This window comes from Montipora capricornis, chromosome 3 (genome assembly GCF_036669925.1).
Source record: "Montipora capricornis isolate CH-2021 chromosome 3, ASM3666992v2, whole genome shotgun sequence".
NCBI classification, from domain to species: domain Eukaryota; kingdom Metazoa; phylum Cnidaria; class Anthozoa; order Scleractinia; family Acroporidae; genus Montipora; species Montipora capricornis.
The window spans coordinates 63640331-63652830 of NC_090885.1; the positions used below are offsets into that span (position 1 = coordinate 63640331).

At 41.2% G+C, this 12500-nt stretch overlaps 1 protein-coding gene across 1 annotated transcript in view; it reads right to left on the reverse strand.

Moving 5' to 3' along the window:
• Window positions 1-11652: 11652 nt before the first annotated feature.
• LOC138043690 (HEAT repeat-containing protein 4-like) overlaps window positions 11653-12500 on the reverse strand; it is a 14632-nt gene continuing 13784 nt past the window's right edge. Inside the window, exon 13 of the mRNA XM_068890089.1 lies at window positions 11653-12500. This exon is cut by the window's right edge and continues 114 nt beyond it. Coding sequence (XP_068746190.1) covers window positions 11843-12500 — 658 coding nt within the window. The 3' untranslated portion in view covers window positions 11653-11842.

Consider the following 12500-nt stretch of genomic DNA (forward strand, 5'->3'; position numbering starts at 1 on the left):
GATATTTCCCGAAAATTGATGTTGGGTGCCCCTGAACAATGTGCTGATATTTTCAAGGGAAGCTTTTACAAAACATTTCCAGATAGGAAATTGCAAGGGACAGTGTCAAAAACATGTTTGCAAGCGATGGAGATCGAACAGAACTTAAACACAGACTTTCACAGATCGGAAAAACTTAGTACAGGCGCACTGGAGATCGACCGTGATTGCATTTCAATACAGCTGGCAATTTAATCGTAGACGGTTTCCGCATGGGCAACCATGGGTCAGGGCAATAAATTCATGGGTTTCGTTGGCCTAGCTGACCTTTTGAAACAGGGACAACCTGGATTTTTTTTTTATTTCAAGCAAGTGCTCTCCAATTTGTAAATGTACAGTACAGTAATTGATAATTTCACATTTATAATAGAAAATCGTTTTTTACGATGATCAAAATCCCAAAATCTCTACTGACATGAATTTGTTTATGATTCCTTTAATGAAACAAAATTAATAGTTCCGTTTTTTTTTTTTTGGATGACCTATGTACAGGTATGTTGTACTCTTTTCAGGCAGAGCTGAAAAACGACGGCGGAAGTCACTGATCCGCGGCAAGAAACGCAGGCTCAAGGGCGCGCTCATTCGAAAAGACTATTTGTTCGCCGGAAAATGACAGCCGTTGATTAAATTTAAAAAAAGGTCGCTGTGTGAAAGATACGGATTTTGTTACAATTTTTGACGAGTTTTGATGTTTCTCCAAAAATTGAAGTGGTGTAGAAATTGTGTAAAAATTGTTTTCGCCCAGTAAATGCACCTTCCGTGTGACTATACGGTGAATGGAAGTAACGAGCGCTGCAATGCTTAATTTTTTGACAGTGTTGGCTTTTGTCGCAAGTTTCTCGTACGGTTTTTGCAAGTTGTTGGTTTTATGGGGTGACCAGAAATTCCCATAAACCCTGTTTTGGCCATGTTCGGCCGGTGGAATTGGTGAGAGCTTCGAACTTATCGGTGGAGACTAGTTCGCCGAGTGGCTGCGATACAGTGGTTGCCTCTTTGTCTGTGTTGGTAAAGGCACATTAAAAAACCTTATGATGTTCCAGATACTCTCTATAATATTCTGAACAACAAAGGAAGACAACTTGTGAATTATAGACCGGGTGGTGAATGGTGACTCGCTTACAAAAGATATTTTGGCAAGCAAGCTTAAAGTGATATTTAAATGGAGTATGCAAAGATGCAAGAAGGCAAATTGAGCTCCACGTTTTCCCAAATTTTAATACGAATTTATAATTATCATGAAAGCAAAATACATCTTTCGCTCTTTACACAGCATCTTTTGTTAAATTTATAGAAGAGCGATGAAAGCTTGCCCCAACCGAAACGAAGATAAATCGGTGATGTACATGATGTATGTATGTATGTATGTATGTATATATATGAAGTTTTGAAAGGACCAAGGACGGACAACCCCTGGAAGACATTTTTCATTGGGAGAAAAACGTTTTATGCCCTGAGCGGGATTTGAACCCACGTCCCCCTGATTACCGGTTGGGTGTGATCACCACTACACTATCAGAGCAACCATGCTGGCTACATGGCCAATCTGGAATCCATTTGTGATCCTCCTGGGGGGTAGGGATGCGCTGTTGGCTCGAGAGACCTTCGCAACTTGCATACAAATTGTCCTCTTCTCTCTCGTCCGCCTGTGAATCATCGTTCTGGTTGATCCAGCGTCATCTAGTTGGGGAAAAACATGGGCCTGCGATGACCACGTAACAGGCCCGTAGCTGGAGTATTTCAAGGGGGATTCGTATCCATTTGTCTATCGAAAAACGTTTAGCTTAGGGTGGGGGTAGGGAAGAAAAAGCGCTTTTAATCAAACGTCAGTTTGGATCGCTCTAGTATTGTAAGTCCCTTAATTCCCTACTATATAAAAAGCTAGAGCATTATTGGTATAACACTAACAGTCCGTATCACAACAAGGGGCCACAGTAACATTGAGTGTGACAGCAAATTTGATAGCTCTACGATTCACGGATGCATGGTAGCAAAATGCTCCACCACTTCTTTAAGGTCTATTTGCATGTCATGCATAAGTGCAAGTGATGCTAATCTGTTCTCGCTCATGGTGCATCGCATATTGGTGTTTAACCTTCGCATCGCGCTGAAGGACCTTTCGCACTCGCAGCTAGTTACGGGCAAAGTGGATAGTATTTTGAGCAGAGTGAATATGTTGGGAAATTCATCCTCGTCGCATTGCTTCAAGGCTTGGCACACGAGCCCGGGAGCTCTTCCTACTCTGCATACTTCATTCTCCACCGCCGAAATTCTGCTGGGAAGAGCTGTGGAGATGGAAGATTGTCCCTGTACATATCCACCACCCCTTGTAACTCTTGCGACTTCGTTTGATTCTCGTTCATTACAGAGGGAACCAAAGCAAGCAGCCTTGAGGCTTGGACGGTGACGGCATCGAAGCGCTCTTGTAGCTGCAAAATGATGTGATCAAGAAATGGAGCAGCCACGTTGATCCGATAATACTCCTTTGCTGTTAGAGCAGGAGCGTTGGTGCGATGACGTTGCCTGCCAGCAACTCTGGGAGCTGTTGGCGCCACTCCCACCTTAGCTGCCATTGCCTTTGCCATTGCCTTCTCATACGCATCATCATACATCTCGTCCATATCGGCGCGCGCGACTTGAGCACACTCGAAACCATCGTGAAAGCCTTGAAAATATCATTGCTCTTCCGTTGCAACTTCGTTGTTAGAGCACTCATGTGCAACAGGTAGAGGTATCCAATGACAAACGTCACGACAAATTCAAAGTTTGTAATGGCTTGAAGTAGTCCAGAGGCATCCTAGTGGCTGTGTTCCAGCATCCATAGAACTAGACTGGACGGTCGTCGTGGTGTAGATTATGTGCCATGACTTCCAAAACATACACGACATACTCGAAGGATTCATAAAAATGCTCGTACACTTCAGACCTCTATTCCCATCTGGTCGTACAAAGAGTTATAAGAGGCTTTTTCCGAAAACATAACAGTGAAAACAACAAATACTTTATTTTGAATAGGCTAGCGCAAGCTCAATCCTGACAATCCTGACAATCCAAGAGTCGGCGCTCGCTTAGGTCGGCAACAGCAAAAAAAAAAAAAAAAATCTTGCGCTGTTGGCTCGAGAGATACAAGTTACGAAGTTATGTATGTATGATGTACAGAGAGCAGGCAAAAAAGTGCTTCACCCTGGAAAGCCCGCTTAATGACATTAAACAGCTCAGAGAAAATTCATTTGCCCCTTGATTTGCTTTCCTTTTAAAATAAAAATTCATCAGATCCTACGCCTGCTCAAGAGACGTCACTAATGGTTTTTCTTTCCAGAAAGTAAATCCTTTTTTTTCCATATTTAACAATCGACAATAAACTACAAAAATTTTACAAGGATCAGTTCAGACAACACAGTGCATATTTCAAAACTGATCTAACCTTGAGACATTTCACACATGCATGCTACATTGTACTTGATGAGTTTGAACAAAATCTTTAGAGCATAGACAACTAGGAAACATCCCTGAAAGGGGCATTCCACAAAATTAATATTTTCAGCTGTATAGCAAGAAGTTCACTCTAGCATTATCTGCCGACTGGCCTAGGTGGTATTATCGTAAAAAGATGATTGTATATTATTAAGTAGATGGAATCCAGTCATCAGTATAATACACATATGCAAGGGCTATTCCATGTGGGTCTCAATGCTTAAGAAGATGTTTGTTTTTAATTTTAATTTTTTCTTTGACAAATTGTCATTGAATGTGTTTGGAGGTGTTCTGGCATGTAAACTAAAACCATTTTCGACGTCACTACATGTATCTGAAGCATTACTGGGTTGGCAGCTCATTGGATCAAAAGCATTCGCAAAGTTTGCGTGCAGGTGCAAACAACATGCATTTGTGATCTTTTTGCTTGAATATGTTGTCCCCATTTTGTTTTATCAGTACAAAATTTAAAGAAGTGGCATCTTAAAGTTCTGTGCTGGTCCAAAAAGTTCATAAGTGAAAAAAAAGTTAAGGACTGGTATTCAGTTCTAAGAAGAAACTGAAAAGTTTGACAATGTGAAGAGTACTAAAGAAGCTGCTTAAAACTCAACAGCATTGTCTGGATTTCTCAGTGACTTTATCCAGTCTTTTGTTCCACACTACCAACATGGACAAAGTGAACTCAATAAGATTATTGTGGTTTATTGCTGAGAAAAAAAGGCTGAATTTCTTCTCGCTCCTTTTAGAGCTAATATTTCACAAAACTGCCGCAAATAATACCAGGTGGATCCATCTGCCTAAGGACAAAAAACAAAAGGTAATGTTATTGTCCATGAGATGCATATTACAATGCTACAATCTACAATATCATAATAATATTATTATTTTTCTAGACACAGGAAACTGCACATGTCAGTTTTTATGGGGGCTTTGAAAATTAGTTCAAAAAGTCATTCTTATTACACAACCAAGACAAAGAAAACATGATGAGCTAAGCATATAAACATACTATAAACCACACATAAACCAATGATCCTCAACTGTTTGCCTAAACACATGTTCTTAGATTTGAGTCTAACCATAATTTTGCCTTGGACGTTGGGTTGAACACAGATTTGCAAATAATAGCCAGTCAAGGGGGAAAGCAAAATACCATCTTCCTAGTTTTGAAATAGATGTTGACACCAAGTGTGTTGCATTATTACAGTAATGATAAATCATTATTATTTGGAGATTGTGAAACCTAGACTACAATTAAGTCGCTCGGGTGCCACTTCAAGCAGTATTTCCCAGTCAATAATCCTAGGATTAACAAGAAGCAGGGCCTGGACATTACACTTTTATTTAGCAAATTGTTGTTTTCCTCATATATGGATGCTCCATTAATTAACAGGCCAACAGTCTCCCGAACATGGGTGTATCAGTTGACTGCACAGGGTATTTTGGTGGGCAAGTATTTATGATTCTGTAATCAAGCCTCACTATGGCAATAAACAATGTTATTGATCACACTACTGTGCAACTAGAACTTCTTCTGAGAGGCCAGTCTTGCAACCAATTTACCTTTTCATTGAAGAAATGCCCTGAGACAGGGACAAAGAACCTCAATATTTACTATGTAGTCCTGCCCAGTTCTTGTGTTCATTCCAACTTCACAAGTTGACAAGGTGTCTTCTATTAGACAGCTGCCTTTATGAGGGCAGTCAGGGTTAAGTGGCTATTGCAGAGTGGCAGCACTCTAATTGAACTGCTGCCTTGGTTAAAGGAGAAGGTTGACAACTTTCAAATAATGCTCTTAGAATATGTTACGTTTAATTAACGCATTGTAAATAAATTATGATCGATTGTCAAGGTGATTTCAGAAAACCCTGCCCAAATTATCTTGTTGATGAAAACTGTAGAGATTGCATGGGCAATACCCTAGTGTGCAAACTTAACCAAACGTTGTGAGTACTTAATGCTTCAAAAACAAATATGGAACACTCACCGTAGCCTCCGTTAGTTTCTGCAGCGCATATTCCCAAACAATTTAACTGGGTTTGGATCTCATGGCCCAAACATTCCACACAAATATGTTACATCTGATGTGTCTCCTTAAATTAAATCACCATGATCTCACTTCCAAAATTCACACCGTCAAGAGTTATAAAGTGACACAGGCAGAAGACGAGATCAAACGATCGAAATGCACACTTTGCGTTCATTTGCACGATTTGTGCTCTCTCACGATTTGTGCAGTCGTTTTTCAGCTCTGTCACTCTTTTCTTCATTTCCTATAGTACCTATCTTTCCTCATTGCGTTAATTTGCAAAGTAACAAGTTATACATTAGGTGACATTGTATAGTTTTCATTACTTTTTATGGCTCACCTCACAGCACAGTTTACAACTTGCTACTGTATTGGCAACTTCTCAGTAGTAACAGTGATGAGCAACCATTTTCCTAGAAGCTTTTCAAGGACAATAATATATATAGATAATTATAAGAAAATATAAGAATTGTCTTATGGTTGGAGGCAGGCTAGGTGCACATTAAAATTTTAAATGCGCAATTGAGAAGTTGAACTTGCGACTATCTGAAACAACTTTATTCAATGGTCAGAGCAGGACTTCAAATCAGAAATTCCAATACATTGCAAGTCCAGCACCTTACACGTTCTACCTCCTTATCTCTAATAATAATGATGCGGCTCAACAAGGTCAATCCAAAAGCATACTATGGCACCTGAGGCTCAGTGCCACTGCATGGTCCATGTTGTGTACGACATTGGAGCACAATTTATAGCCAGCTGGAATAAGCTGTACGCTGGTTTTTCAGGTTTTTGCTGAGGGTGGAAAACCGGAGAACCCGGAGAAAAACCCTTGGAGCAGAGTAGAGAACCAACACAAACTCAACCCACTTGTGGCTTCTGGGACCGGGAATTAAACCTGGGCCACATTGTTGGGTGGCGAGTGGTCTCGCCACTGTACTTTTCAATATACATGTACTGTATCATTTCCCATTAAAGGGGAAATACTATCGATCTCAGACGTTTGTGGACAACGGCTTTTTTCAGCCCACTTCACGGACCGTTGATTTCAGTCTGCGGTTAAAAAATTCTGATCATGTGATAACATTTTTTGTGGCTCTGCGGTTAGGAAAATAACGATCTCATGACGCCATTTTCTGTTACTCTCACCAAAGAGAAAATCGCGAAACGATGTCGACGGCGAGTAAAACCGGCCGAAGCTATTACGGATAACCCATTAATAGCTTTGTCCGAGGAAATAAGAAGCAGGTGGAAACTTTTCTTCAGTTTTTTTCTTTTCTCGGCCATGGGAACTGGCAAAGGAATAGCGCCACGTGGTCGGTATTATCGAAACCGCAGAGCCACAAAAACGTTATCACTTGATCAGAATTCTTTTAACCGCAGACTGAAATCAACGGTCCGTGAAGTGGGCTGAAAAAAAACTTTTGTGTGAGATCGATAGCGGTTTTTTAGTGGATGCAGAGGTTGCTAACTTATTGACTCCTGTCACCCTCCATTGATAAAATCGTTTGACAGAGCAAATCTATCATGTCTCACTCCTAGGAGTCAATGGTTTAAAACTGTAATTTTAAATAAGAACCATCACACATATGTGGGAGGCGCGGTGGCCTCATGGTTAGAGTGCTCAACTCCGGATCGAGTGGTACGGGTTCAGGTCCTGGCTGGGGACATTGTGTTGTGTTCTTAGGCAAGACACTTTACTCTCACGGTGCCTCTCTCCACCCAGGTGTATAAATGGGTACCGGCGAAATTCTGGGGGTAACCCTGCGATAGACTAGTATCCAGGGGTTTCAAATTAACTTCTGAAATAGCCGTCCATCATAGCCCATTGAAGGCGGCAGTTTGACAAGTTTATGATAGCATTTTTAGTGAAAATCAAGGCAAACTAGCCGGCGGTGTGAGGCAAAGCAGGCGGCGGTATACCACCGGTAACCGGCTTCTATTGAAACCCCTGCTAGTATCCCATCCAGGGGGGAGTAGAAATACTCCTAGTCACTTCATGCTAGGGAAACCGGAGATAAGCGCCGGCCTAATGGGCCTTCTGGCTCATAAGCAGTGATTTTACCTTTACCTTTATCACACAAAAGACCAAGTTTGCAGTGTTTTTGTCAGAAAATTAAATGCTATGTGGATTTGGGAATGTCATTTTCTGTATTTATTAACTACTGTATGAAATGGACGCCCCAATTTGGGCTTGACAATCACGTTACTACGCAAGGAAAGCTAACCAAACTTTGTTAATAATACATGTAATTTTCAGATATCTTTTTGTTGGGGCTGCCTTTTTTAATGCAATGGAACTCAAATTATACAGGCTGGGTTAACTTAAAGTTCCAGCCTTTTTTTAGTTCCAGATTAGGCAATACAGTCAGAGATAAGGTTATTTTGCAAGGGGATATCTGACATTCCGGTAAACTTCCATTTCCTTACCCTGTATGGACCCCCTTGTCCTCCAAAACTATGGGTACATGTTGTGGTCTGCTGGTCGGCCATTGGCTTTCGGGCATTTGTGATTGTTGTGTGCACTGTTCTGGGTGTTATGTCAGGGCATTCCGGATGTGGTCTCATGCACCTTCACATGACTGTGCTCTTTTTGATTTTACTCTGCTTAACCCTTCCACTCCTGTGGGGTTCCCCATTGACGAGTAAAATCGTCTGGCGTTAGACAGAGTAAAATCTATAAGTCTCATTGGCCCTTACAGGAGTGAAAGGGTTAAGGTACAGGGCATTTTGTGTAGCTGGCATTTCCTAGTGTCCCCTCCCTGCTCTCCCAGCTTTTGTATTATAATAATCAGTACATAGTAGGTTCTCCACTGTTCTTCCAGTTCAGTATGACTGGTGCTTAAGGCCTGAGGCTGGGTTTGGTGGGCCAGGCTTCTGGCTCGGTTGTGGATATGGCAGGCCCTTGGGTGTTCTTTTTGACTACCAAATTGTTTTTTGGGGTTGGTGGTTCCAGCCCCCATATTCCTGGGCACCCATTGAACCTCCATGTGCGTCTTAGGCGTTAAAATCCCATATCTTCCTGTTGTGGTTGCTGAACATGACTTGAGATCATTGCATCCTGCACATTCCTCTACAGTAATTGGCAATGTTTAGTTGCAAAGTCACTTACTGCATGTCCAGAAATGCTATATGTTATATAAAACATGGAGTCTGGTTAAAGAGTCTAAGAATTCAAGTAAAGTAAGTGTTAGGGTTCATAAGTTATTTTTTGGTTGGGGATGATCCAGGGCCCAGTTCTTGAAAGACTGATTAAGCTAATCCTGGATTACTGGAAACTTACAATGTAAATTATTGCATTTTATTATTTTATACTGATCAATAAGCCTTGGGTTCTTCATAGTTTTGCTTTCAGTTTTGATTCAGACACCTGTGTTTCTACAGCATAAAATAGCATAATGGCTTTTTTTGTGGGCTAAATTCTACCTTTGCTTGTTATTTAATTAATGGTAGGTTAGTGTTAATCAGTTTTTGAACAACTAGGTACATAGGTGCATCTACATGTAAAATTTAATTTACACGCATCTTTGGACGTAAGCTGTGATCAGTTTAGTTCCTAAGCAACTGCTGCAGATGTTCTGCCTGGCCAGTTTCAGCCCTACATGTGTAAGAGGAGGCTTCTTTTACTCTTTCCTGTCAACCCATCAAGTACAAGAGAAAAAGCTAATCCTGGAAAAAGAAAAAAAGCCTTCTGTTAGCAGGGAAAAAAGCAGGGAAAAAGGCCTGTTAGCAGGGAAAAAAGCCTTCTGTTAGCAGGGATGGATATATAAATTATTCTTTCACCACTTTGTATTGAATGATGTAAAATTATCTTCAGGTATCTGAATTTCATGAGTTTTGCAAACCGCAGCTGAAACCCACCTTATCACAGTTTTGCCAGGATCTTACTGGAGTGATTCAGGTACAGTGTAGGTAATAATAATTACAATGTATTGGTAACCATGACTGTTGCATAATAATATATATCTCTATTTCCACTGGTTTTCTGGGAATTCGTTTTCTTTATATGAAGGATATATGACACTGTTAGACTAATTTTTGTTGCCTGGTTGCATTTTGCATTGGAGTCTCACTGGGCCTTACCACACCCGTTGTAGTTGACTTTGTCCTAGGAGAGAGGGAAAAGCTGGGGTTCGGATCTCTGTAGGAAGGATTGAAGGATTGCGTTCTTTTTTTCTAAGTCGGTTTTTTGGTTTACAACGGAAAGCACACGATAACATCCACTGAAACCTCACGCGCTTTTTGCTTACATTTTACGCAATGTATATTGGGAGAGTACTGGAAAGGAAAATCCAGGGAATTAGATGCGGAGGAACAAAACATAGACATTCAGTTCAGGGACAGGAGGTTGATGTGCAACGAAAAACACAATATTCACTCCCGATCCTTTACGGGAACGAGTACTGTACAGGGTACAGTAAAAAACCACATATAAGAACCTAGATTTTTCCAAGTTAGGCTAAATAGGTTCTGATGAAAATGGTAGTTACAGTAGTTTTTTAATTGGTTCTTACTTTCACAAAAGAATCTCTTCTATATGGTACATATGGTATGACTGATTTCCTCTGTGAAGATGTTGACACCTTTTTCAATTATGACCATGAAAAAGAAGTTTTAAACAAGATCTGTGCACTTTAAAATTTGTTTCAGACGCGTGAAATTTCGAGGTCCTTTTGTTGAGTATCTCAGTGAAAGTTTCAAAACGCCCGGGGGATTCCCGCATGACGTCGACATCAAAGACGCGCCAAGTGCCTGACAAGCCACCAGTGTGGAAATTCCCACAGTTTGTCTCATTAGTCTAGCGATGGATATCGGCGGCTGCATAAAGCAATATGGTGCGAATGCGAGCCTCTCGTGTTTTCTTTGATTTCATCTTCAAACTTATTTCGAACTAGGAAATCAGTTTACTTTCACCAAATAGGGAAAAGTGGTTTGAGTGGATGTTATGATTATAATGTTGTCCGTTTACAAAACCCCAATGTGGACAGATAGTCCAAAAATTCAAGTAATTAGAAGCACTTGGATTTGCCATAACTTCAACATCACTTGTGTCAAGGAATACAAACAATTAACGTCACAAAGTGTCCCCATATGCTAGTCCTCAAGAAAGAATAAACTGCTGCATTTACTTTGACCTAAAAAAATCGCTTTCCTTTACTCAAACCTTATTGTTAGAAATAGGTAGGGAATGCTTAGACTTGAAGCGACACTTTGTGTTGTATATCAAAATTGGGCTTGCGTCTAATTTTTTGCATTTCTGGACATAAGTGAGAATGTGGAAGATGTCACTGCACCCAGTGACAATCAATCTCGTCTCCGCAGCCCGCTTTTCTTTTGCATAGCACCGAGAACACGGACTCTGGCTACTTCCAAGCCAGGAAGTCCGCAAATCACGGACTTCCGGCTCGTCTACGCACGCTCAGAAATTTGAAACAACAGTGGTTGTCAACGTTCACTACGAGTGCGCATAAATTTGAAGTGGCCTGAGTCCGGGTTCTTGGTTCTGACCAAAAGAAAAGTGGACTCTGGGGACGAGATTGGTGACAATCAGACATAAACAATGCCACCACGCTCCTTAGAACTGTGATGATGGCAACCTGCTATACCTGACACCTTTTTGCATCTTACAAAAAGAAAATGAACACACCCTTGCCTTTTTGGGCTAATAGGTTATCATATAAAAGGACTCTGCGACAAATTTAGATCACCCCTGATAAAGACACTAGACAGGAGCGTCAAAACGTGAGGTCTTCGAATTGTTACTTTTCAGTTAAATTCGTAATTCTCCAGAAAAGGGTTACATCAAACTATGGGCGCTTTCCATTTGTCAGAACTAACCGGCCAGAGTGATCTGGCATTTGCAAGGACTAACTCTACAACGCCTTCAAATTAACGCACTTCGAAGATGCTATATACTCCTCCGGAAGAATGCGAGGGATTATGGTGCAAGTGTTCCTTCAGAACCGTTGCATTTCTTTGCAAACTGACGGGTGCACCGGCCAGTTCTGACAAAAGGAAAGCGTTCCATGTCAAATGTACATTCCGAGCTTTGAATTCCTGGTGTTGTTTCTTAACACTTGGTTAATAAGGCAAAAGACATGCAAGGCCATAGATGACTCTCAATTCATTTTTAATAGTTAGTTGTTTTTTTTTTTAAGAGTTATTTCTTTCAGGCACCACTCAACTTGCTTTTAATTGTACAAACACATACGATGACTCCATGCACGAAAAGGAGAATAAATTTTTAATTTTTTTATTTGTACACTTATAGACGTTCTTTAATTTGTTCATTCGTTTGTGGGTTTACGGAGCTTCATATGTTTTAGGGTCAACGTACGCCTCGCCCTCATCAAACTTTTCGGTATCTGAAAGATTAGGTGATGAAATGGTCCGCTCACTGATTTCGTCAGCAAGTTTCAAAAGCTCCGTGTCATTTTGATCTTCGTTTTCTTCGCTATCGCCAAAAGGAAGCGCGACCGCTTGATCTTCTGAAAAGTCCTGTTTTGTTGGGTAAGTTACAGGAACCCGCAGAGCGGATTCGCTTTTTTCTTTCGGTGCTTTCAGCAAAGTACCATCTTCTCCAGGATTCTCTGTTTCTGTGTCCTCTTCATTATGGTCTATTTCATCCTCAGAGTCATCGGACAGATCTTCCCATTTCTTCATGTCCACTCTGTCACTGTTCTCTGAGGATGTGCTGTTCAAATCCATCGGGAGGAAGGACCTTTTGATGACGAGCTCACCGGGTGTGGGTGCTCTGGACATCCTCTCTCGCGCGTGATATCCCGCGAGTATGGGATCGAATCCTCTCGAGGACTCACTCGTTGCCCGTGATACCGCTCTTGAACCCAGTTTTGTGGCTTGTGATGAGACGCGTGAGGTGGGACGTTCTCTTGTCTCGGTGGTCAAGAGACGTTTGTAGTCAGTTTTGTACTGTGCTGCCTTGTCGTCTTCCAGGATGTGA